The following is a 26,334-nucleotide window of genomic DNA, read 5'->3' on the forward strand; positions in this document are numbered from 1 at the left end:
CCGTAAAAGTTTAAATCAAATGTCAGTAGATATCACTTTTCATTCAGAACTGATCTTTAAAAAAAAATCTTGTGTGCCTGTAATTTTATCTACTTGTTCTTTTCAATCCCTAGTGAATTCTAAGCCATGTGAGAAAGCCGATGATCCCTTAAGCAGACAACATCAACTGGTCCAATCAATTAACAGATTTAACAAGTAAGTATAGAAGCTTCCTTGGAAGTACATTTATTGTACTTGAGGGAGGGGAAAACCTGGCCCGTGAAGGAGTACTTGCAAATGTATTTAAAATTGTTTTTGCATTGTTACTTGGTGTACTATAAATCAGGAGTTTCTGAGCCAGACTGTTTTAAAAATACCTTCTTAGTGCTTCACTCAGAGGTTGGGTTTTGCTATGATCTTTTTAAATTTCAATGTATATTCTGCGATAAAACACGGAATAGTAGCAGGCTGTCATTTTGCAGAAAAAAATTGTTGTAGCCCTTCTATGTTGAGACAGTGCCACCTTGTGGATTTTCAGTGATCAAGACTTGTGAAAAGACTTGAGGTATGTTTCTTTATGAAGATAAATTTATTTTTTTTAATGTGTTTTAGAGGGAAACATTTACGGAGAACAATAACAAGAGACAAAAGTGTCCCCAGTTTTGACTATCAATTATTGTATCAGGTAAGAGGAAACACTTACTTGAATTATTTGTATAATACTTGTTTTATCTGCTATTAATGTAGATACGTATAACTTTACTAGTGGTGGTCAGAGAATTCTGAAAGTTCTGTCCTATTTGCTAAAAAGCTAATGTTCTATCCTTGTCTGAACTTCAGTGGTGCTTCTCTACCATCTCTGAAGGTTCTTATTCTTCCTTTTAAACCTATTAAGTATCTTATTGCAGGCTTCATCTCTTTGTCTTGTTTTCTCTTTCTTGTCCAGCAAAATCTAGGATGTACCAATGCTTGAAAAATGGCATCTTGTGAGAATAGCTGTAGCCAAGCAGAGGTGCTATTGACAGGGCAGAAAACTTTCAGTTAATTAAAATTGGGGTTTGTATGATAAATCTGCTTCTAGGAGGAGAGTGTTTGCAAGGGAAATAGCAAGCTACATGTTGCAATGTCAGCTGTATCACAACTATATCGTGTGATTAATTCATCTATGGTTGGATGTAGTAACTGCTGGATGCTGCCCTCCCCCTAGAGCATGTACTCCCTCCTCTTTACACTGGCTGTGACTCTGACTGGAAATTTTGCTTACCGATTTCAGCACACTAAATCAAGAAAAAAATCTGTTCAAAGTAAGCAGTTGTCTACTACGTTAGTTCAGTAGCTGCCCATTCTTAGATTGATTATAGCCTTAGAAATGCAGTCTCTGCCTCTCATCTCTATCTATGAAACGGAATACTGTTCTATTTCATGGATCCCTTATGAGATTTAACATTTGCAAAGAACCTCGGGAATGCCAAATTAATGTTATAAAAATTGAATATTTTACTTGTTCTTTCTAGTATTAATGATAATATCCCACTACTTAATTAAACATGGCATTTAAATTTTATAGTTGTGGATCACTGAAGGCAGTATGTCATGCAAATACAGCAGGTGTCAAAAAACTAATATGCAACTGATATGTAGCACTTTTACTATGTGTGACTGTCACGGCTCTCTGAATTTACGAGCCATACAGGTCTGAATTGTTAGTTTTAGTCATACATAATGTCCTTCTGAAACTTTTTCAAAAATGTTGTCATTATTTCAGTAAAAGGGTATCATAATTTCTGCCTTTAATTCTTATCTTAGAAAACCTGTCATTAGCATACTTGGCATCTTATTGTTTTTTTTAAATCTTAGTTAGCATTTGCAAAGTGACCAGTAATCAAGGAAGGCCATCATCTTTGAAAAGGAAAAATTAGGAGCAATTATGGAAACGGAAGATGAGAATAGTTGTAATAACCAAAAAGAGTCTTTAAGAGGCAGTAGAGGGGTGTCTTCCCTGACAGACAGGATCTGGAAGCAGACAGTTTGGCTTTTGTACACGGTTCTGCAGTGTCCTGTCTGTATTGCTGCTTACTTATTTCTTAATGTTAAGAGAAATGGCTGTTACAGTACCTTGAGACCCGTATTATAAAAGCTATTCAGAAGAGTTAGGGATCATACTAGCATAATGCAGTGAAATGCCTCGATTATCTTTTCAGTTCTGGTACTGATTTATGTGTAGCCTGGGGCAGGTTGGTCTCTTCTCATCTTGCTTCCTCACATCTAGACTGAAGATAGTATCTGTCCTACAGAGTATGCTATTTCTAATCCTTGGCTGTGTTCTCACTGTTGAGAATACCATGAAATTAATGTGATAATTACATTCAAGAAACACTATGTTCACTTACATTTTTGTAATGAAGAAACTAGACAATGCTTTTAATGTACCATTTTTCTGTTCTCACAGTTAGCTATTAAAAGCTTTGACAAAACCAAGTTAAAATCTGTTGAAACGCTGGACCAGAGCAAAGTTAAGATGATTGACACAGGATGCAGTGCTGAGTTTGTGAAACATGATGACATGCTAGAAGCTCCTCAGAGGAGTAAATTAATGCACCGAAGACACACTGTTAACGTACCGCTTTCAGCAGAGAATGTCAACGACAATAGTTTATCCAGCCCTAGAAATCCAAGTATTTCACAATCAAGAGACTGTTGTGATGACTTGCTTTCCAAACACTGACAAGGAAGCGCAAACTTGGTGTCAAAAGCTGAGGAACTAGGTGGTGTTAATTTCTATATCCCTTTGCTGTATATCAAAGAATTCAGTGACGATTGCAGCTATGCCTTCAGAACAGAACACAAGGATGACTCTTCAACAGAAACAGAATGTTCCTAGCACTTTTGAAGACTGAATCCTCTGTTAATGTTGGAGGTAAATACACAGACAGATCATTACTGATCTCGACAGGGAAGTACTGAGAGGCAGACAACAAAATTACTTTCCTATTCTACTTAGCACTTACTAAAAAAAACTATATGTAACGGTAAAACAAACCAATTCTTGTATTGTATTTTTCAGCCACCCCCTTTGTTTTTAGAAGTCTTTAAATAATTTTTGCATTTTCAGGTTTTACCACTACATCGGATAAATATATATAAATATATAGATATTTATATATATAAAGATATATTGGATAACAAGCTATTTATTGCCAGAGGTAAATGAAACGTCTCTATTTTTATTGTAATATTACAAACCATTATAGTATATATTTCTGTATATTTCAGTAGCTGGGAAAACAGTAGTCTGTAACATCTGTGACACCGTGTTAGACATTTATACATGCTATTAATGTGAAGGGAACTAATCCTTGCTAATTTCTTTGTAATGCTCCCCTGTATTGGATCTGCAAGATGAAGTTCTTTTTAAGAGCCAAGACAGTGGAGAAAAGTAGAGAACTCTTGCAAACCTGAACTTTAGATTCACTGTTCACAGCCTAATTAGAAAATGTGCAGAAGCAAGCACGTATAAGGACACACTTTTTTTTTCTTCTTCCTCTAAAGCAATTCATTCAAAAAGATGCACAAATATTCATGATTCTGAACCTGGATAACATCTTCAGACAAAACTGCTGCGTAAAAACCTGTTCTGGACTGTTTCTTAAACAGGTAGACTTCTATTTCTGAAAGGTACCTCTCATATCAGTACGCACTTGTTGGAATAGGTCAGGTATTACACCATTCCTAGAGGTGTAGACTGAAGAATCGAAAGCTCCTAAGCAACTGAGATGACTGCTTGGATTTGGACTTCATTTTCTACTGTTTGATTAAGGGAGGAGAATGTGTAAATCGCACAAGACAGGTTTCTAAGTGCAGTATTCTTCATTCTTGGCTCATCACATCCAGCCTGCATTTTATTTCATAAAATATTTGTATGAATAATTCTGTTCCTTTTAGCTGTAATATCTGTAAACTGCCTGGCAAAGTACAAAGCTGGAGGACATACCGGTGATTTTTTTCAAATAACTTTTTAATTGAAGAGATAAAATGTGCATTAAGTGCACATATGGACACTTGGAGTTTGAAGGTCATGTGTTTATTTTTCTAATAATTTATGAGTTTATCTGATTTTTCTAATGTGCCTTGGATTTGTGCCAAAAGATGGAAAGAAAAAGCTAGTAAAATAATACTTCAAAACACTGTTTTCTTTGAGTGCTTATTTAAAACATTGAATCTTTTATGCAGATTTACTTCCATTTGTTTTTGTGGACAGTTGAAGAGTTCACCTCACATCTCTGTGTAAATTGAGGAATCTGTTGGAATTTACTCTCAAGTTCAATAGTACTTTCTTCCCTCTCCCTACATTCATAGATTTCTAGTAGGTAATAGTATTACAACTAGTTAATGGATATATAGTTACTGCTACAAGGTTGTATGGTTTTGGATTTAAGGTATAGAGGTGCACAATGCAGAATTGTTAGTAAAACTGAACATTTTCACTTAAAACTTTCTTCTCCTGCTCCACATTCCCATTAACAAAAAGAAAATGGTAGGATCGATGTTCAGCTATGGCAAACCAAAAGAGCAAGAGGAAAAAGAGATGAGATGAGACTTTTCTTCCTGATGTCTTAGAGTAAGTCACTTATCCTTACCTATAATAAAAACAAGAATTATTACCTTAAAGCCAGGCAATGCTGTTTTTGAAATAACGTAGATAATACTTCTAAATTTTACTTAAACTTTTATTTATCTGATTTCCAAACTAAGTATTGAGAATTTAGTTCATCTTAATTACACTATCTTTTACCTAAATGATTCTTGTATCGAGATTTCCTCACAATAGGGATAAGAAAAATCAACTTAACAGCTTTTTAATACCGGTGAGACTATGCTCCAGTATGCTACTAAGTACAGATTATACTGCTCTAACTATGAGTCAGCACAGTGACAGTAAGTTCAGTGTCAAGTCTGTTTTCTTAGTCCCTAATAATGCTAGTGTGGTTGAGGAGCTTTTGAATGACTTTGTTAGATAGGTTATTAAATAACTTTGAAAAGCGTGAGAGGTAAGTATCAGAGGATGTGAACTCTGAATTTACTTACACTTTTTTTCCTTCTATTAAAAACAACTTTTAACTGCAATAGATTATGAAAAGCAAGACGTTAAATTATTCTTATCTTTGAAGCATAAAATGTTTTGTTGTACTCTGCAAGCAATGAAATAGCTGCAATAACTTGATATGAATGACTATATAATTATTTAATTAATTTTACTCTTAAAATTTAGTCTGATTAGACAAGTACGCATCTACCTGCTATACAGGGATACTCCTGCAACTACCTACTTGAGGAAGTGTGGTGGTTTTACTGGGGTGGGTGGCTGAGCTCCACCACAACCGCGCTCTCACTCCCCCTCCTCAAAGAGGAACGGGGAGAAAATACGATGAAAAGGGCTCAAGGGTTGAAATAAGAAGGAGGAGATTGCACAGTAATTATTGTGACAGGCAAAACAAGACTCAGCATAGGGAGATAGTAAGATTTATTGCCTATTAATATCAAGCTAGAGAAGCGAGAAACAAAGAAAGCAAAAGCACCTTCCTCCCCATCTACCCTCTTCCACCTCCTCCCCCTGAACAGTGCAGGGGAACAGGGGAATGGGGGTTATGGTCAGTCTATAGCGCTTCTTCTCTGCTGCTCCTTCTCGATCTCTCTTGTCCCCTGTGCTGTGGGGTCCCTCCCATGGGATGCAGTCCTTGGTGAACTGATCTGGCATGGGCTGCCCACGGGCAGCAGCTCTTCAAGAACTGCTCCAGGTATGGGTCCGTACCATGGGGGTCCATCCCTCAGGAGCAAACTGCTCCAACCTGGGTCCCCCACGGGCAGCAGCTCCTGCCAGCTCACCTGCCAGCTCACCTGCTCCTGCGTGGGCTCCTCTCCACAGGCTACAGGTCCAGCCTGGAATCTGCTCCGGCAGGGGTCTTCCACAGGCCGCAGCCTCCGTCAGTGCAGGTCCACCTGCTCCACCATGGTCTCCTCCACCGGCTGCAGTGTGGAACCCTGCTCCACCGTGGTACTCCATGGGCTGCAGGGGGACAGCCTGCTTCACCACAGTCCTCACCACAGGCCACAGGGGACTTCTGCTCCGGTGCCTGGAGCATCTCTCCCCCTCCTTCTTCACTGACCTTGGTGCCTGCAAGGCTGTTCCTCAATCCTCTCTCTCTCCCAGCTGCTGTGTGGTGTAGTGTTTTTTTTCCCCTGTCTTAAATATGCTATCACAGAGGCGCAAACAACATCACTTATTGGCTCAGCTCTGGTCAGCAGGGGGCCCTTACCTAACATGGGGCAGCTTCTATATTCTCACAAAAGCCACCCCTATAACCCCCCCCGCTACCAAAACCTTGCCACGTAAACCCACTACAGGAAGACCTAAGGTTCTATTCATTCTAAACTCGCTTTTGTATGGTGCTAAACACAACAGAGAACTAATCCACAATAAGCAGTCACTGAGCATGGATGTAGGAACAACAGTGTTCTAAAGTGCCACAAATCTCCACGTCAACTTGATACTATTACATTTGTGGGTAGTACAGATGCCACTGAAAGTATGCACAAGTGTAAAACGTTAAGCCAAAAACTATACCAATACAAGGAAATGGGTTAGCTAGGAAAAGTATTGCTGATAGATTTTACAGGAACTGGCCACCTGTTAAACTAGTACTTACCTTTGAAAAACTTTTATCCCCGCAAATGAAAGAAATTTACACACATACCAACAGTAGCTTACTAATGCAACTTAATGCTAACTCGGTGCATATTGCCTACGGTAGCTTTTAACAAAATCTGTATTTTAATATAGCAAATATGTAAATACATTTTTTTCTTCAGAGTTTTGTAGAAAAAGTTCAAATTCACAGGAATTAACTTGTGTTTTCTGTTGTTACTGTATCAAAACAGTTGTCCTGTTGAACCCGAAACCTATTTAAGTGACCAGGCCGTTGCTTCGCTTTTACTTCAACGTTAAGTCTAGGATAAAGCTTATTTCCAAGCATTTTAGACATATAGTTTATGAATAAAAAAGGACTTACATACTGACCAGTTCCAGATAATGCCTAACAACTGATTCAGGTAAACGAAATAGTTTACAAGATTCCTTTGACATGCCTAAACAAGCTTATCAATTAAACAATATTCAGAGATATGATGATCAAAGGCTAAACTGGAATAGGATTTGAAGGGAGCACCCCTAGAAGCACCCATCAATCTGTAGTATAAACATGCTAAAATCAACTTCATAACCTTGTTATGATTTGTCTGCAAAGCATGTTACTGTACAGTCCAGTTTATTTCTGTTTTTGGTAACTGAGATCCTAGAACAGCCTTTTTAGAAGAACAGCAAGGCAATAAAACTTAATGAAGTAGCATGTAATAAACTTGGGAATAGGAATATGAAACATGGATACTTAAGATACACCCAAAGAGAAAACTTTTCAACAATCTGTGACCACACCTTGAAAATCTTCACTGATAAAGGGTCATTTTAAAGTCTAAGTAATTTAGCATATACCCATGAAATTACTGAAGTTAAGGAAGCCTCATTGTAAACAAAAACAAACAAAAAACAACTAGTCTACTCCAAACCAGACAAAAATAACTGTTTAAATACTTTTTAACCACATTTGCACAAGATGAAGAACACACACACTAATGCTCACTTGAAAGGATTTTATTCCATTCCAAAAAAAACACTGCAGTTGAGATCATACATGTTTCTATTTAATAATGTCAGAAAAGGGCTTTGTGGTAATAGTGTGTTTATCAGCACAACATTACAGTATTTATCTAGCATCTTTCCATAACCATATTTTTGAACAAGTGTACAGCACAAGTTTTACTTTATGCATGCAGAGTTGCAGAAAATTTAGGAAAACTGCCTTTTTTTTTTTTTAAGTTAGGAAACACTCCAGCCATTTCACAAAATGGAGGTAGTTTTAAGAATATACAATAACAAGTGCCTGAACAGTGCTATATTACACAGTTAATTTTAACTTGCTTTTTTTGAGATAGCTTGATAATTTCATAGGGAAACAGTTCATTTATGGGTTGGTAACAATTTTACACAGACTGCCTGATAAGATGCCCTCTGATCCACATACCAATAATCGCCACTTTGAAACTTTCACTTTATTTTGTAAATTTCCAGTGAAGACTTCAGAGTCAGAGAGTTGCTGGAGAGGCTTCCTTCAGGGGCTCAGGAAATCTTGTTTCTAACAGTTTGTAATTTAGACTCTGGAGCTAAGTCTTTTAAACTCCTATAGGGACTGGCTGTTCCAAGCCTTACACTTAACATGAGGACAAGTTAAGGTACGTCCAATAACAGTAAGTTAAGGGTGTGCAGGTGCTGAAAGCACAGCTTACGCACTGAGTAAGGGGCAACAAAACGTTCATGCTAATGAAGCAGTGGGGAACTCCACACTGCTCAGGCTTCTTATACTACAAAAGTTTAAGTTATAAAATTCCCTTCTCAGGTGTATTTTACAAGACAAGTTCATTTGTTTGGCCTTTATATAGATTTATATTAAAAAAAGTAAAGAAACGTAAACATTTTCAGGTTTTCCGTTCTGCCTGACAACTGTTGCCCTTTTTCAGGCCATTTACTTGGCAGACAGTCTAACAGTAGTATTTATTAATCATCCTCTTCATCAGAATCCAATACCTTCCTTCTGTTGAACTAAAATGAAATATACAAAGTGAAAACACAAGGGTCACAGTAAGCCCAACATAGAACAAGCCTTTCAAACTCTGCCCACTTAACAATTAATATATTACAAGGAACAGAAGAGTCACCCCATCACAACCTTCCAGTCCCCACCTGCCATAATGGTACAGTACAAAAGCACAGCAGTCTGTCTCACAACAAAACACCAATATCCCAGTGCTAATATCTGCAAATTAGATTATTGAGAAGGACTTCTATAATATAATCCCAATACTTATCGGTGTGTGTAGCAGTGATGGTAAATAAGAAGTTCACTTCTATGCTGAACTGAAATGGTATACTACATGCAGTTTTTCTGCTCTCTTTTTAACTATTTAAAATTATATTTAGGAAATGAAGGTTACCTTTACTGTTGTTGTCTTCTCTGTTTGCTGACTCGCTTTCTCAAGTATTTCTATCAAAACTTGTTCTGTTATCTAGGGAAGAAGTAATATAAATACATTCTGAGAGATGTTTAGTAACAAAAAAACTGAATTACACTTTCTCTTCTTGTAAAAGTTGTTTGATAGAATTCTGTAATAGCCTTCAGAAGTTCTTAATTGCCTTTTTTCAGTTAATTTGCAAATATTAAAAACATTCAATATTTTTGAGGGAATTAGGTTTGAAAATGAATGTATGTGAGAAAATTAAAAAAAAAAAAGCCATAACTCACCTTTCCAGGTAGCTGTCCATATCTTGCCATCTGTATAAGGTAATTCTCTACTGCTTTTGCTTTGTCTGGTTTCACAAGTGCCAGATTGCTCACTGCAATAAAAACAGGCTCTATTCAATCATACCTGAATAGCTTCACTAGTAACTAAAGAGTGACAAAAGTCCTTATGACTTCATGCCAGGGTAGTGAAATATAAATCAAAATCACAGAATCGCAGAATTGTAGGGGTTGGAAAGGACCTTGAAAGATCATCGGCTCCAACCCCCCTGCCAAAGCAGGTTCCTTAGAGCAGGCTGCCCAGGTAGGTGTCCAGACAGGCCTTGAATATCTCCAGAGGAGGAGACTCCACAACCTCCCTGGGCAGCCTGTTCCAGTGCTCCGTCACCCTCACCGTGAAGAAGTTCTTTCTCATGTTGGTGCGGAACTTCCTGTGCTCCATCTTGTGGCCATTACCCCTTGTCCTGTCCCCACAAACCACTGAAAAGAGGTTGGCCAAATCCCTCTGTCTCCCACACCTCAGGTATTTATACGCATTGATGAGATCCCCTCTCAGTCTTTTCTCCAGGCTGAACAGACCCAGGTCTCTCAGCCTTTCTTCATAGGGAAGATGCTCCAGGCCCCATATCATTTTTGTGGCCCTCCGCTGGACTCTTTCCAGGAGATCCCTGTCTTTTTTGTACCGGGGAGCCCAGAACTGGACACAGTACTCCAGGTGAGGCCTGACCAGGGCAGAATAGAGGGGGAAGATCACCTCCCTTGACCTGCTGGCCATGCTCCTTTCAATGCATGCCAGGATCCCCTTGGCCCTCTTGGCCACCAGGGCACACTGCTGGCTCATGGTCAACCTGTTGTCCACCAGGACTCCCAGGTCCTTCCCCTCAGAGGTCCTCTCCAGCAGGTCGTCCCCCAGCCTGTACTGATACGTGCGGTTGTTCCTTCCCAGGTGCAGGGCTCTACACTTGCTCTTATTAAACCTCATTTGGTTTCTTCCTGCCCATCTCTCCAGCAGGTCCAGGTCTCGCTGAACGGCGGCACAGCCTTCTGGCGTGTCAGCCACTCCTCCCAGCTTTGTGTCATCGGCGTACTTGCTGAGGGCAGACACTGTTCCCTCATCAAGGTCGTTGATGAAGATGTTGAACAAGACCGGACCCAGCAGCGACCCCTGGGGAACACCGCTAGTCACAGGTCTCCAGTCAGACTCTGCGCCGCCGATCACCACCCTCTGAGCTCGGCCAGTCAGCCAGTTCTCAACCCACCTTACTGTCCACTCCTCTATCCCACACTTTCTCAGCTTTGCTAGCAGGATGTCATGGGAGACAGTATCGAAAGCCTTGCTAAAGTCAAGGTAGATGACATCCACTGCTCTCCCCCATCTACCCAGCTGGTGATGCCATCATAGAAGGCAACAAGGTTGGTCGAGCACTACTTCCCCTTGGTGAATCCATGCTGACTACTCCTCATAACGTTCTTCTCTTCCAATTGCTTGGAGATGGCATCCAGAACAAGCTGTTCCAACACCTTTCCAGGGACAGAGGTGAGACTGACTGGCCTGTAGTTTCCCAGATCCTCCTTCTTGCCCTTCTTGAAGACTGGAGTGACACTGGCTATCCTCCACTCTTCAGGCACCTCTCCTGTTCTCCAGGACCTTTCAAAGATGATAGAGAGTGGTTCGGCAATCACCTCTGCCAACTCCCTTAGCACACGTGGATGCATCTCATCGGGACCCATGGATTTGTGTGTGTTGAGCCCACTCAGACGCTCCCAAACCACTCTCTCGTCAACCAGGGGGGAGCCCTCCATTTCCCAGACCCTTTCTCCTCCCTCCAGGGTTGAGGAGTCCCGGGGGGGAGTCCTTGAAGCAAAGACTGAAGCAAAGAAAACATTCAGTATCTCCGCCTTCTCGGCGTCTCCCATTACCAGGACACCCCCCTCGTTCAGCAAGGGACCCACATTATCCCTAGTCTTCCTTTTACTGTTTACATACTTAAAACCTTCTTATTGTCCTTTATCTATTTTGCAAGCCTCACTTCTAGGTGGGCTTTAGCCTTCCTCGTCGCGTCCCTGCAGGCCCTGACAACACTTCTATACTCCTCCCAAGTGGACAACCCTTTTTCCACATTTCATAGACCTTCCTCTTCTGATCTTGTCGATGAGCTCCTTGCTCATCCACACAGGTTTCCTGCCCCCCTTCCCCGATTTCCTACTCTTAGGGATGCACCGATCCTGAGCTTGGAAGAAGTGCTGTTTAAACGTAGCCCAGCTCTCACAAGCACCCTTGCCTTCTAGCAACCTAGCCCATGAGATACCCCCAAGCAGGTCCCAGAAGAGGTCAAAGTTGGCTCTCCGAAAGTCCAGGGCAGCAATCTTGCTTTTAGCCTTACTTCTTCCACCGAGTTCCATCTTGAACTCCACCATCTCATGGTCGCTGCATCCCAAGCTGCCCCCAACCTTCACATCCCTAACAAGCCCATCCCTGTTGGTAAGGACAAGGCCCAGAAGCACCCCCCCCTCATCAGCTCCTCCACCACCTGCGTCAGAAAATTATCTTCAACACATTGTAGGAACCATTTGGACTGTGCGTGCCTGGCCGAGTTGCTTACCCAACAGATGTCTGGTTAATTGAAGTCCCCCATAAGAACCAGCGCCTGGGATCGTGAGGCTTCTACCAGCTGCTTGTAGAAGGCCTCATCGACCTCCTCCTCCTGATCTGGTGACCTGTAGTACACACCCACAACAGTGTCTCCCATACCAGCCCACCCCTTAATTCTCGCCCACACACTATCCACTTGTCCTTCACCCTCCCCCAGGCTGAGCTGGGTATACCCTAATTGCTCCCTCACGTAAGGGGCAACCCCACCCTCTCGCTTTCCCAGCCTGTCTTTCCTAAAAAGGACATAGCCCTCCATGACAGCGTTCCAGTTATGCGAGCTGTCCCACCATGTCTCTGTGATCACGACGAGATCGCGGCCCTGCGACTGAACACAGATCTCGAGCTCATCCTGTTTATTTCCCATGCTCCGCGCATTGGTATACAGGCACTTTAGGGAAGCAGCAGGCACAGTTACCCCTTGGAGGGATGCAAGAAGATTCCGGATGGGGTAACGGGATCATTACCTTCTCTGAGGAGCCCTTGGACAATCCTATGGGACAACTCAGAGGTTTTTCCCTACTATCTTCAACAGTGTCAGCAGTGACAAGTTCCCCCAGCCTTTCTCTGTCACTTCTAGCTCCCCTCACTTCCCCCGTCAAACCAAATCCCTTCTTCAATATAAGACAAAGATAAAAAAGCTGTATTTTTTTACATATTTCTTTCTTTAAATACTTGTTCTTAACTAATTTTGAATCACCACAGTTCCTACTATTAGTTCAAAAAAATTGGATTAATGTCATTCAGAAATCAGTAAACCACCCCCTTCATTGGTATCACCAGTTAAAAAGCTGTAGCGGTTTCCACCTCAACAATGTTTTCTATTTTAGCCTCTATACAGGCATGTATGTTCTTGATTTAAGCAGCACTGAGTACATTAGGTGAGAAGTCTTTATTAGAAAGTTACTTGGATACTTACATCTCGCACGTGCTGCTTGATCGAGAACTTGAGCTAAAATAGTATTTCTTATTTCTGCTTCCCTGTAACAAAAAATTAGCTACACATTAAAAGTGGGATTTCAAACACCTAAAATAATACGCGCAATACAATAAAATTTACAGAAGACTTTCCATTCATGTAAGTGACTTTTTGAAGTCCCTTCAAACCCTACATTTTATATGGTTTCTTCTATAGCGTTTTCTGTCATGGAGAGCTGTACATACATCAGCAATAACGTTACTATATAGCTGACAACTTATTGCAAGAAATTGAGATGGAGTTTACTACTTACACCTTATTAAAGTTGATTATTACATCCTGCTAGAAAAACAAAAGCCACGCTACCCCCTGTAAAGATTCTAAATTAATTTCCATCTAGAATTTCACGTAAGATAGTCTGTTAGAGCACGAGTAACAAATAGTCTGTGCAACTCCAAGATGGAACTAAACCTCATCATTTATTTAGCAGTTTTCAGTAAGTCTTCATGTACTTACTTGCCTAGGTGTTCACAAAACCGGAATTTTACTTTCAGTATTTCAGTTAATACAAGCCATGACTGTGCGCTCTCACCTCAACTTCTCACAAAAGTCTGGCTCTTTAAATATATAATTTTACTTTGAAAAGATGAAAATTTACTTTTTTTTTTCCTTCTTAAATCTCTCACATTTCTGTTTCTTTGCTGGTGTTTTTCCAAGATCAAAAAATTCAGACAAGTATTCCAAAGAAACACAATATTAAAAAAGAAGTTAGGAAAAGATTCAAAACTGTTAGATTTAAGACACTACCGAAAGTCAACAGTTCCCATTTATACCTCTGTTTTGCTTCCTGTTGTGACGGATCAGCAGAAGAATCCTAAAGAATGAGATCAGAATAAAATACTATTATAATTCAAGGACATTCCACACACGACAACAAGTTTAAGTATTTTAGCAGAAATCAATATCAGCCAAACCTGCCTGACCACAAACTAGATCCTAAAAATAAAAATCTACTGCCCTAGCAAATACATGTGCCACACTAGTTGTTGCTTTCCTCACAAAGCAGTAATGCAAACTAGTCTGGTGACTGCTGCTACTGGGTCTAGCCACAGATTGTTCTAGGTTTGGAGATTAAAAGGCCTCCTGGTTAAATCTAAGACAATAAACTTCCCTGAAGTCCAGAAAACAAAGACATTAAATCCTTTAAAGCAACCTATCGAGAAATGCAATGCAATGCTTTGCATTTATCAATGCAGAAAAAACACAATCCTATCAGAGGATTTCAGGACTAAATTGGCAGGTAACTATTCAGAAGTAATAATGAGATTAAAGTGAACCTAACGTTGCATCTGCACCTCAAATTTTACAGGTGACACTTTAAAGCGTGAGAGCGGAATGGGAAATCTGAGACACTTCAGCTCCCAAAACAGACGTGACTGAAAGGACAGATGGCAGGGACCCACACCGCTGCGGGTGGCAGGGACAAAGGCGGGCAAAGACTGCGGGCAAAGACTGTGTGCGGGGCCTGGCGGGGCGGGCAGCGCCCCTCAGAGACCTCCTGCTCCCCCAGCAGCAGCACCAGGCGGCCGGGGGCCGCCGCCAGCACCTCGAGGCCGCAGCGCAGGGACCGTCAGGCCGCTGCCGCCTGACCCGGCCCGGGCCCGGAGCTTTCACTCAGGGGTACACCGCGCCCGTCCCCGCCTTGCTGATGGCAGCGGTGGGACAGACCCCACAGCGGCAGGGAGCGGGGTCCCCCGTCCACGCCTTACCCCGTGCTTGGCCTGCAGCTCGGCCAGCCGCTGCTGCCGGAGTGCCTCCAACTCCTCGTCCGCCATGGCTGAGGGCGGGCGCCAAGCCCTGCGCCTGCGCCACCGCTGCCAATGCGCGGCCGAACGCGGGGCTTGATGAGGGGGACCGGGGAGCCGCGTGGGGCCGCCCTGGAGGCCGCCCGGCCCCGGCAAGAGTGGTAGTGCGGGGGGCTGTGAGCCCTCACGGGGGTCTTTTTCTGTCGGGGGTTGCTCCCGTCGCTCCCCCACACGTCGAAATGGTTCTTTGTCCCGATATTGAAGGCTCCGTGCTGGACGGAGCAGCTCACGGGGGAAAAAAAATTCCCGCTGGGCTGAGGGATGGTCCTTCAGCAGGTTGCCGTGGGCAGCGTTGCCCGAGCTCCTGGTCAGTGAGCTTATGTCCTTGAGACCTGTCCGGCTGGTGAACCCGCATGCAGTTCAGTTTCTGTAACATGACTGCAGCTGTAGCAGTGGTGGTGGCGTGAGAAGAGCATGTAGGAAATTACAGCTCGTTTTTCGAGAGGGGCTGACACAGCTGATCGATGCTCAGGGAGCCCGAATCAGGCCAAACCAGGCCAGGCTGCCTTGTGGCTCTGCTTCCATGAGGGGTGCTTATCTTATGCCAGGTAAGCTGCTACTGGGCAGGCAGAAACAGTTTTGCTTTGATGTGCCCGTTTGTCTGTATTGGTGCAGCTTGCCATAATAGTATCATAGTGCTTCAGCAGCGTCTTCATCTGTTTTCCTTAAAAAAAAAAAAGGGGGGGGGGAGGAGGCAGTGCTTTGGTTATGCTTCCCACACGTGCTGCCTTGACTTATTTCCACAATTTGTTCAGCTGTGACTCCCCAAGGAATAACTTGCCATGCTCTTACCACACCTTTCCAGTTCAATCTGTGGTTGGCAATTAGGACTAAAAAAGAATGAAATGATACTGCTTCCTGCCCCTCAGTCATGAGGTCTGGCCCTCTCAGGAAAGAAACCAAGGGTGTAGGAAGCTGACAAAAGGAGCCAGCCTTCATCAGACTGGTGCATTCATTTTGGTACAAAGTCACTCTAGTATCTAGTCAAAGTGGCTGTTGCAGGCACACTCCCTTGAGAGCTTCCGTCACATCAAATGGGTAACTGTCATGGAATCATACAATTGGAGAACGACCTGAGTTGGATCACTGAGTTCAATTTTGATATCTGAGATTATACCTTTTGATGTTGATCATTCACGTGTTCTTTTTAAAGGCTATATTTTTTTAGTCATACTTAAAGATTTTACTTAACTAAAGAAACAACCTAAACACCAAAAGCTGTTTTTTTTATAGGTAAGTCACAATTTTCTAAAAATAGAGGTTTCTATAGAAATACATTACCAAGTATTTCTAGTCTAGTTTTAAAAAATAACAAAAAGTATCAAGGGCCTGTCTCATTAATACTTTTAATTAAGACCTGCTGCAGTGAATGCAGAGACAGTTAATGGAGTGGGATTAATTTTCCTTGAGTGGAGCTTTCCATGCTTGCATGTTTGATGTGGGTAACATGAGCCTGTCAGTCCTCCCTTAAAACCTTGCATAAACCAAATAGCAACCTGTCCATCATGCTTATAACTCGCTATTGCTAAATTTAAAATCAGGGTCTGTTTCAGGAGCATGTGGATTTAGTTAGGTTTTGTTTTTTACTTCCATATTAGCAGCAGAGGGAGCCCTAGTTCTACAGAAGAGTATTTGTTGCTCATTACACTATAAAGCAAAAACCACAATCGTTGTTTTGCTGTGCAGTATGTTCTCACAGATGAAGCTTTAATCTGCATCGTACATCTCTGTTGCTGTAAATTCATGCTCCATTATACCACCATATGCTTTGATTCAGTCAGAGAAAGCTGCAGTAATCCTAATACTTCATCTAGCTTTACAGATATTTGTGTTGGGTGTTTAGTTGCATATTGTTTGCTCACACACTTAAAGGTTATGTCTTAATAAGTTGTTTTAAATGTTTTTTTTAGCGTGAGCTGGCAGTTGGTGAGTTTTTATGTTTTGAGAAGGTATCATTGTAGTTATTGTCAATTACAATATGAGTTTCAGGAATCAAAAAAGGAAGGTATGTTTTGTTTTAAAAAATCTGGAGGCATTTTAAAAAATTGGAGGCAAACGCAACCCAGTGCTTTGAGTTGTATTTCATTTTTGTCTAGTCAGCTGCCTAGTTTCTTTTTCATCAGCTTGGAGATTATATATCAATACCTCTGTAAGCTGAACAGTTGTGAATGTGGAAACATGAAGGAATAGATACAGGTTTTTCAAAACTGGCTGAGTTATTTTAAATTGTATGTAAGTGCTATGTAGTTGTTAACTACACTAGATATAAAACATACTGTGTAGAATATAAATGTTACAGATAGCTAACTACTATATACAATCTATATAATTATATATTGCTGTAATTATGTACTATAACATAAATTAGATATGTTATACATACTACATATAATCTCTCAACGATATAAATATATTTGGAGCTATAAGTATTTAGTATATACTTAAAGAAAAAGATTTTAAGGATTTTTTTGGGTATGTACTGTTTTGAGTTACTTTAAGAGACATAATTTTCCAGTGATAACTGGGCTATTGAACGCTTCTAAACTAAATAATCATTGAAAATTTATGCTTTGTTGCTTGGCCAATGAGGGCTTAAAAGGTGAAAAACGGGATTGTGTTGTGGTAGTTAAATTTTAAACCACTTTGTGTGGCTACTATTTTGTCCTACCTGAGACATCAGGTCAAATTTCACAGATATAAATGAATATCAGCAAATTCTATGGGAGTTAAAATTCATGTCATCAGAAGGCAAGACTTTATTTCAGACACTGGAGGGCCCAAGAAACATTTATATTTTTTTTCACAAGGTTTTGATCTCAATAAATAATACTTCTCTTTCAGTAATGTCTACATTAGCTTTATAATTATCCTTAAAAATTACACTGTATAATAGTAGTAACAAATGAATGGCAACAAATGAATAAGCTAATAAACAAAACATTCTCCTTCTATAAGCAATTGTAAATAAAATCAAATATCTACAGGTATGACAACACTGCAAAATCTGTGTAGTAGTTCTGATTGGGAGATAAGCTAGAATTCCTTGCTTGATTAAATCCTTGTTTAGTCATTTCTGAACTAAATTGTAACCATCTAATTAGTTATGTGTGTGATCACATCATGCCTATTCCAAAGGGAAGCCATAGAAAATCTTTCTTTTAACTCACATTCTATAAACACATTAAGGCTAATAAGAATTACTTGCATCTCAGCAATCTGCACAGGTGCTTCAGGAGTGGGCTCTAAATCAATAAATCCAGTCTTGAGAAACATTGTGCCCTGTTGAGGTCACAGATTTACAAAGATTTGTATGCAAAAATATAAAAGTACAAGAGAATAGTCCTGGAAATTGAATGACATGGACATGTGAGTCAGAGATGTGCAATCTCAGACTATAAAGGGCAGGAATAAAAGAAAAGAAAAACATTATTCATTAAATTTATGTTGATAGATTATTTTTTGTATTACATTTTTTTTTCCCAACTCTGGCATTCCTGAAACAATATACAGCAAATGTTTTGAAGGAATATAATCCATATGGTGCCATGAAATCTGCAGAACACGCTCAAACTTCTTCTTGTATTATACATGTAATAGTTTGATACTGAAGCCTGTAAAATCCTTGAGAGTATCCTAGAGAATTCAGTAGGAAGTGAATCAGGGCTTAAGTCCAACATCTGTAAAGTGCTTGAGTTCATTCCTGACTTTCAGCCTTTTGCAGTATTTCTTTAGGATTCTCATCCACGGATTTGCTGTGCTACAGAAGTGCCAATAGTTTTTGGAACCTGGCTGAAGTCATTCATGTGACTTTTATTGCTTAAGATGCCATCTTTGCCTTATTTTTTTAAACATTATATATTTTTTATTATTATCATGAATTTAAAGCATAAATGCTTTTGGTTTTTGGCCAAAGGCTTATACCTTAGATTGTTCATTCTCTTTCTGGGTAAAGTATCTGTGCTCATATGAAGCAGCTGTGTTTAATGAGCTGGAGCACAGCAAAACCAATAAAACGCTGCATTATCAGCACATATATGAAGTGAGGGGAGGACTACAACTTCTTTTTCAACTTTATTTTTTTTTAATTGTAATCATATCATCACATTCTTTCATAACAGTATTAGATGTATTGTAAAATTCCTGCAAGATGAATCGCTTATTTGTTGGCTTGATTCATGACAAATGTTGACTGTATTGTCCTACTGTCCTTTCTTATGGACTTTCATTCGTACCATACTTCAGATTCAGGCTGTCCAAATAAGCTTCAATAAGGATGGAGGCGGGACAAGCTGGGTTCGGGGGAGCTGTGGCTAGCGGGCAGCTCCCTTCCGGACGCCCCGCGGGGCTGTGCTCGCAGGAGGGCGCCGCACGGTGCCGGCCCCAGCCTCCGCCCCGTCCCGCGGCGCTGCCTCCCGGCCGGCCCGGCCCCGAGGGCGCGGCGATCGGACGCGGGGCCGCCCCCCCCGCGCTGTCCCTCCTTCCTCAGTCCCGGCGCGGCTGCTCGCAGCGCCCCAGCGCCCGCCCGGCCGCCGGCATGGCGCGGCGCGCGGCCGTCTGCCTGCTGCTGCTGTGCTGCGCTCTGCCGCTGGGCTCTGCCCGCGCCGCCCCGCAGAGGACGCCGTCGTTCGGCGGGCGCGTAGCGGAGAACCGCCCGGCGGGCACGCGCGTACAGGGGCTCAGCGTCCCCCTGACGCGCCTAGGCGCCCAGCCGTGGTGTGCCCAGGTGCGGGGCCGCCGCTGGCGCCTGCAGCTCCTGGGCGAGGGCCACGCGCACTTCCAGGCGGCGCTGCACGCCCGCACCGCCCGCGTCTGGCTGCGCACCCGCCGCCCGCTGGACCGCGAGGCGCGCCCGCTTTACGCCCTCCGCCTGGCCTTGCGCTGCGCCCGCCGCCCCGCCGCGCCCGCCGAGCCGCTGGCCGCCCTCACCGTCCGCGTGCTGGACGCCAACGACAACGCCCCGCGCTTCGTCGGCGCCCGCCCCGCGCGGCTCCGCCTGGACGAGACGCTGCCGCTCGGCTCCGCCGTGTGGCGGGCGCGCGCCGAGGACGCAGACGCGGGTGCCAACGCCGAGCTGCGCTACTTCGCCCGCCCGCCCAGCGAGCACTTTTTCGTGGTGCCGCGTAGCGGGAGCGTGCTGCTCGTCCGTTCCCTGCTCCACCTGCGCGCCCCCATCCCGCTGCGCCTCTACGCGCGGGACCGCGGCCGCCCGGCGCTGCTCAGCGCCCCGCTCGAGCTTGAGGTGCTGCCGCAGGCCAAGTGTCTGCCCTCGCCGCCGGGCCCCGCCGACGGCCCTCAGCGCCGCCGCCGGGCCCCGCCGCTGTCGCTGTCACCGCCGGTGCCCGAGGACGCCCGCCGCGGCCGCCCCCCGGGCCGCTTCGAGCCGGCGGCCCCGGCCGTCGAGGATTCGGCGCTGCCTGTGGAGACGGAGAGCGACGCGGCGCGGCCGGCTGCTCGCCTGCACGGCCCCGGGGCGGCCGGCGGAGAGCGCCTGGGGCGCGGCCCGGAGCGGCAAGGTGGGTGCCGGGCCCCCGTCCCCGCGGTCCCCGTCCCTGCGGTCAGCCCCTCTCCTGGTCAGCAGCCTCGTGGTCCGCCTGCCGGTAGCGCTAAAGGTGCCGAGGACCACAGTTTGGTGAGCAGGGACCCGCAGCTGTGTCATGGCAGTTATCGGAAATTAGCAGCTTCAGCTCTTAAAGTTCTTTGTCGTTCATGCGCAGCATACAGCAAATTTATAGACAGTTAAATAGCAAAGAGTGTTACTTGTGTCATACACGTGCAGAGGTGAAGCATGCCCTGCTGCTTACAGCCGAGTGTCTTCCACTAAAACCCTTCCCGACCCTGTGCACATTCGGCTGGAAGCATGCAGCTAAAGTTGAGATTTGAGTCGGTGCTGAAGTTAGGCATGTCTGACTCACAGATACAATGCGAGTTTTTGCAACATTGGTGACTTTGTATTTGTGGCGGCTCTTTTAAAACAAAATATCAGACAAGTCCCATGTGCACCATTGAAATGTCATGCTTCTGATTTAAATTGCCATCAGCATTCGTGGAAGCTTACTCAAGTTAAATAGGATAGCTGATTTGATTTGTCTCTGACTGATTATATTTGGTACTTTTAAAACTTCTTTTTAGAAAAAAAAATGCATTGTCTTGGTTAATATTTTCCACCTATCAAAACGCAGCTTAGTTTAAGCATACTTTCAGTTCACTGGATGGTGAATATCTCTATCCTTTCCTGTCTTTTTGTTGTTTTGCATAACTGCAACTTTTGTTAATCACAGAGCAGCACAGGCAGGAGATGTGGAAAGCTGCCCTCAATATTCCTTTCCATCCCTCATCTTTTTGGTTTTCTGACTGAGGGGCAAGCCATAGGAGTGAGAGGCAGTTCGTTCCTTGGTGCCTATTAAATCCCTGAGGATGCCTGCAGGGATTCTAATTAGCGCTGACAGTTTCAGTGACACGGATGTATCTCCCTGTGAAGTGGGGCAAGATCACCAACTTGTTTCACTCAGGTCCTGAGCAACAGCTCTCAGATCTTGCTCTCGTTCATGTTTGACATTTGTTATGCTTATCACAGCATATTGATGTCAGTCCCTTGTACCGTGCTTGCACAGTGCTCTGGCTTGAGCTTTGGCTGCTAACCAGGAGGCTGATGGACCAATTTCCAGAACACAGATGCTTTTTGTGTCCTCTCTTCACTACTCAATCCTGAGCAAGGCTGTACGCCAACGGGACTGTCATTACTCAGAGGCAGTGACAATATCTATCGGGTCAATCTGAGCGTGCTTTTGGGCTTTTCTCTCTCTCCATCATATAGCTCAAGTTTCAGCCCTTTGTTGATGCCACAGCTCCCTCTGTCAGGATCAAGAAGATGTTGTTAGAAAAGTGGTAGCTAACCTTGCCCCAGGTTACGACAAGTCTCACCTTTGTGATGGTTTTCTCTCTCATCTAGTCTGAATATTGAAGTCTGAGATTGCCTGGAACAAGGCTTGTCACACTGTCATGCCAGAGATGTGTTTCCTGAAGCAAGGTTTGCTAACCCACTTAAAAAAAAGACCAATAAACTTTAACTTATTTTTAGGGATTTTTTTTTCCTCTGTCTTGAAGTTCTAGTAAATAGCTTGTGTTTTCCACTATCTTGATATATTACTGCTGGTAGGACCAACTATATAAATAATCTTTACAGAATATGTAGAAAAGAGAGACTAGGCAGAGAGCAATTAATTGTACACAGTATAAATGGTGTTCTTTAGATGCTAGTGTTTGTAAGTTTCTTTAAAGGAGCCTAAACTGAAAAATATGACTTTATTAATAATAATTTTTTTGATCAGGTAATGGTTAACAATGACTTAACACCTTTAAAACTCAAGTTGCAGAATGCTTGCTTTCTCATTTTATAGGAGTTACAATACATAAATACTTGAAATAGATTTAGAATGCTATGCCTCTTTCCTGAGAGATGGCTAGCAGAACTAGAAGTTTCAATTAAACTGAAATAAGGACATAAGGACCACGTACAAGATTGCAAAAGCTCCAGGAGAGAAAAAAAAAAGGTATTTACAGAAGTACAGAAGTGAATTTTCGGGGTGACTTCGCTGTGTATCTTTTCATGGATACTTGATATTTTGTAGACTTAGTTTTTAACATAGTTTATGTCTTTTCTGGAAGCAATATACCGAGGCAATATACTGTACCATACCAAGCAGCAACAGGAAATCTGGACCTATTGTGCAAAGTGCCAATTTACTGTATGAGTTCTGCTGTACTTGCAGAGGAGGAGATACAATCTTGTTGTGTAGTTCAACTTCAGGTGAGTTCCTTATGTGAACTCTTAGAAGGCAGGCTTAAAATCTTGAAGAGGTTAGGGAATAAATAAATCACAGATCAGTCAAGCCTGATAGATTTCAGAGTTTGTGGCCTCTGCCTCACGTCTTGGGAGCTGTGCTTAAGCAGCAGGGGTCCCTTCCCCAGCTGCACCAGGACACGGTGTGCTATACCTGGCCATGTACCTTGCTGACCCTGATGCTGCCTTGCTGACTGGCATTCCAGCTTGGCCTCAGATGCACCTCATCGCTGCACACTTGTCTGGTGATGGCTGAGCTGCTGGATGAAGCAGATTTACATCACAGGACCTGTTTGACTCTTCTTGCTCAGTGACACTGAGGTCCCTGCATACCTTGCTTTCACTCTGTACTCCTAGTTCACCTTCAACAGGCAGAGCAGCCTGTCCTTGCTGCTCCTTAGCAGATGAATTCTGCAACTTCAGCAGCAGCGTACATACAGTTATATAAAATATTGTCTCTACCTTGAGAAATATTTTCTCTGCCTTGAGAGCTTAAATTGCTTTGTGTAGATGCTGGACAGGAATGGGGATGTAATCTTAAGAGAGCTGAAGCCACTAATCTGAAATTAAAATAAGAACCAACAGTATTTACATTTTTCATACCTTACAAATATGTTGTTAAAATACAAACAAAACCAAAGAAAAACACCAGGAAAACTTGTACTTAGGTTCAACAGAATTCCTAAATTCCAGGGCTTGACTTCCTGAGCAATTTTTTTGGTATGTGGTCCTTGATGAGCACATTCCTCTTGTTGACCCCAATGCTCATCCAACCCTGAGCCATGTTCTTCAGTTAACCTTTCCTGGAAGAAGTGATGGTTATGCTCATGTTTTCTGGAGCATTTCGTTTTTTATCCCATATCAATTATTAGGGCACAAATAGTTTATTTAGTCTTCACTGAAGCATAATACTGTTTCAAGTTTTTACCCAGTAGATAGAAGGTAAAATACCTTAGATTGTTGTGCACATTAATATTTTAACATTGAGCTAACATCTAATTTGAGAAGGAGCCATTATTATTTCAATAATGCTTGGGGGAAGTGCATGAAAGATCCCATCTCTCTAATCATCTGTCATCTCAAGCTCCTTTGACCTTACTTCATCCACAGGCATTAGCCATGTAATCCCCTGTTGTTCATTTTTTCTTACCAGAGGATTTACTGAGGGTGATGTTTGGCATGCCTTCCCAATAGTTAACAGCGGTCACTTATATTTGTCCCATTTAAATCAACATACAGAGTGGAGGTACCAACAATTTTAGTGATGTGTATATTTTAAATCTTGACGGTTTTCATCCTTGGAAACCGAGGATGATCTGTTTTAATTTTATCTGCAGCCTTAGTCCCCTGCTAGCAGTATCAATTCTCTCTGGATGATCCGTAAGTACTAAGTAACTCCTGGTTGATCTTTTTCTTCTATGATTCTTATTACCTTTTCTTTTATGAATTATTTTAACAGTTATACATCAAGCAGGGCTTAAGCTGAAATCATCATCTATCATCTGGCAGATGTGTTTCTTTAACCCACAATGGGTTTCATGCTAGGAAGTTGAAAGAAAATGTACGTTCTGTGCATATTTGGCACAACTGTGGGTGTTTACAGTTTTGGGATGTTACTCATTTGTGGTAGAAAGGAATATCTCAGGAAGCTTCAAAGCACCATTTTGATGTTTATTCATTCTGAACATTTTGATGCTATGTACCTTCTATGGCAAGCAGTCAGATTAAAAATATCTTTATGAGACTACTGGGATTTGAGCACCGAAGCTGTTTAGATCTTCTGGCTGTTTATCATCTCAAACATTTAGTTTCTACAAAAGTAATACATTTTTTGTTTTTTTTTTTTTTTTCAAAGATCTAACTGAATTTCAGTTACACAAACTTCAGTTACACAAATGTGTTAATCTGAGGGAAGCAGTAAATTAAAGAGCATATAGATAGGATCTTTCTCAAAGCTGGTTTCTAGCATAACAAATTGGATATTGATTCCATGACTGACATAGCAATTATGTTACACTTTGATTATGAAATAGTTTTATTTCATAATCATAATAGTTTATTTTTGCTGACCTTTCTTTTTACAGTTAGTCTCAGAAGTGAAATCCCCAATTTGTAGAAAGACTATCTCAAAACTTTTTTAGTATATTAATGTTTAGATTTTAGAATAAAAGAGGCTGAGACTTATCCCATAGTGTGGTGGTTTTACTGTGCTAGGCAGCTGAACACCACAACCGCTCTCTCACTCTCCCTCCTTAGAAGAGGAGGGGAAGAAGTAAAGGAAAGAACAACTCACGGGTTGAGATAAGGATAATTTAATTAAAGGGAAAAAATAATTATTAAGGAAAGATTATTATTAATTAAACAATTTAACTAAGGGGGAAAAGGGAGGGGGAAAGGGAAAAAACAAAACAAAACAAGTAAAGGCTATGTGGAAGTGCAGAGGAAAGAAATTACTCTCTACTTCCCACAAATGAGCGATGCTTGGCCATGTCCTTGAAGCAGGGCCTCAACTCACGTAGCTGGTGTTCGGGAGGAGGACAGATGTTTTCACAACGAGAGCCCACCCCTCCCCTATTCTTCCTTTTTCCACCTTTTATTGCTGAGCATGACATCATATGGTATGGAATATCCCTTTGGTTGGTTTAGGTCAGCTGCCCTGGTGATGTTTCTTTCTCACTTTTTTGCCCACCCCCTAGGAGGGTTAGAGAGAGTCCTGATGCTGTGCCAGCACTGCTCAGCAGCAGACACAACACTGGTGTGATACCACTGCTGTTCTAGCTACAAGTGCAGAGCACAGCACTGTATGGGCTGCTGCAGGAAAAGTTAACATCCCAGCCAGACCCAGTAAATTTTCCTTTGACTTCCAAATATTTGGTTGTAAACAGGAAACAAATTCAGTGTTTGGAAGACTTTTGGTTCACTTAATAATATACAGTATTCAGACATGAACTCCACTTTTTTTCTTTTTTTTCCTTATTCTGGTAAGAGGTCATAATTCCTTACTAGGAATTAGATGGTTAATCTTATGCATATAAAGAAATTCTACATCTTTAAATGGGAATTGCATATAGAAGTATTAGATTTGAGAAAGCTGTTCCATTTGGTTTGACTATTTGAAGATACATAGTGGCCTACAACACTTCCATTAGGGGTGTAACAGTAGTTATTAATACATTATGCTATGGAGGTATTTCACAGTTTCAGGTTTGCTGCTGTTTTTTAGAGTTGCAAGGTTTCCTGCAAGATGGACACCTGCACGATGAGCCAACTCAATGTTCCTAGCCCATTTTCAAGGCTAGAGTTTGGAAAAATGGCTGGTGGAAGAAGGTGTATGTGGCTGTGGTGATGGAGGCTACGGTGAGGAATCCACCTGAAGGCTGTGGTCCAGGAGAGAGCTGGACTGGATGACAGACCAGATAAGAAGGAATGGGTGCTGATTAGGTGGGGATTTTGGGTGTAGAAAAGTGGTACTGGGAATGGATGGTCAGGGCTATGAGGGAACCTGAGAACAGAGCAGGAAATCTGGGGCAACAGAGAGGAGGGCAGGTGGAGGGAACTGGGACAAGTGTTAAGGAAAGGCCAGCTTTGGGATAAGGACAGTTGGGGGTGGTAGAGCAGAAGAGAGTTGAAATAGATAGGAAGGCTTTGTATATGTGACAGCTTACTCCTCACCA

The 26,334-nt window shown here is 42.5% G+C and overlaps 2 protein-coding genes and 1 pseudogene across 7 annotated transcripts in view; 2 read left to right on the forward strand and 1 right to left on the reverse strand.

The window, feature by feature from the left end:
• Positions 1-4,162, forward strand: part of ANKRD27 (ankyrin repeat domain 27) — a gene marked incomplete at its 5' end in the record, with an annotated part of 55,268 nt that extends 51,106 nt beyond the window's left edge. For 4 of the 5 annotated variants that reach the window (XM_083795001.1, XM_083795002.1, XM_083795000.1 and 1 more), the window contains 3 exons: positions 114-195; positions 592-664; positions 2,429-4,162. In XM_083795001.1, coding sequence (XP_083651127.1) covers positions 114-195; positions 592-664; positions 2,429-2,704 — 431 coding nt within the window. In that variant the 3' untranslated portion in view covers positions 2,705-4,162. Of the gene's footprint in view, positions 1-113; positions 196-591; positions 665-2,428 lie in introns of those variants that run through there. The other variant, XR_014571277.1, reaches the window with a different exon arrangement.
• A 3,506-nt stretch (positions 4,163-7,668) lies between these two features.
• Positions 7,669-14,866, reverse strand: PDCD5 (programmed cell death 5). The gene is made up of 6 exons (XM_083795025.1): positions 14,725-14,866; positions 13,789-13,829; positions 12,956-13,017; positions 9,390-9,481; positions 9,082-9,153; positions 7,669-8,689 (listed from the first exon to the last, which is right to left on the reverse strand). Exons 1-6 carry the CDS (start codon positions 14,788-14,790, stop codon positions 8,645-8,647), a joined length of 378 nt encoding a protein of 125 aa, XP_083651151.1. The 5' UTR covers positions 14,791-14,866; the 3' UTR covers positions 7,669-8,644.
• Positions 14,867-17,199: 2,333 nt separating this feature from the next.
• LOC310879958 (neural-cadherin-like) overlaps positions 17,200-26,334 on the forward strand; it is a 65,530-nt pseudogene continuing 56,395 nt past the window's right edge. Inside the window, exon 1 of the transcript XR_014589234.1 lies at positions 17,200-20,333. The product of XR_014589234.1 is annotated as a neural-cadherin-like (transcript). The remainder of the gene's footprint in view (positions 20,334-26,334) is intronic.

Source organism: Anser anser (genome assembly GCF_964211835.1).
Source record: "Anser anser genome assembly, chromosome: 11".
Taxonomy (NCBI): Eukaryota; Metazoa; Chordata; class Aves; order Anseriformes; family Anatidae; genus Anser; species Anser anser.

What these genes read in the sequence shown, in the direction of transcription:
- PDCD5 (XM_083795025.1), bottom strand. Translation starts at nt 14,790, where the DNA reads ATGGCGGACGAGGAGTTGGAGGCACTCCGGCAGCAGCGGCTGGCCGAG. An exon ending in CAACAGGAAGCAAAACAGAG is followed by an intron (nt 13,018 to 13,788) that starts GTATAAATGGGA and finishes TTTTTGTTACAG; the next exon opens with GGAAGCAGAAATAAGAAATA. An exon ending in ATGGACAGCTACCTGGAAAG is followed by an intron (nt 9,154 to 9,389) that starts GTGAGTTATGGC and finishes CTTCTTCCCTAG; the next exon opens with ATAACAGAACAAGTTTTGAT.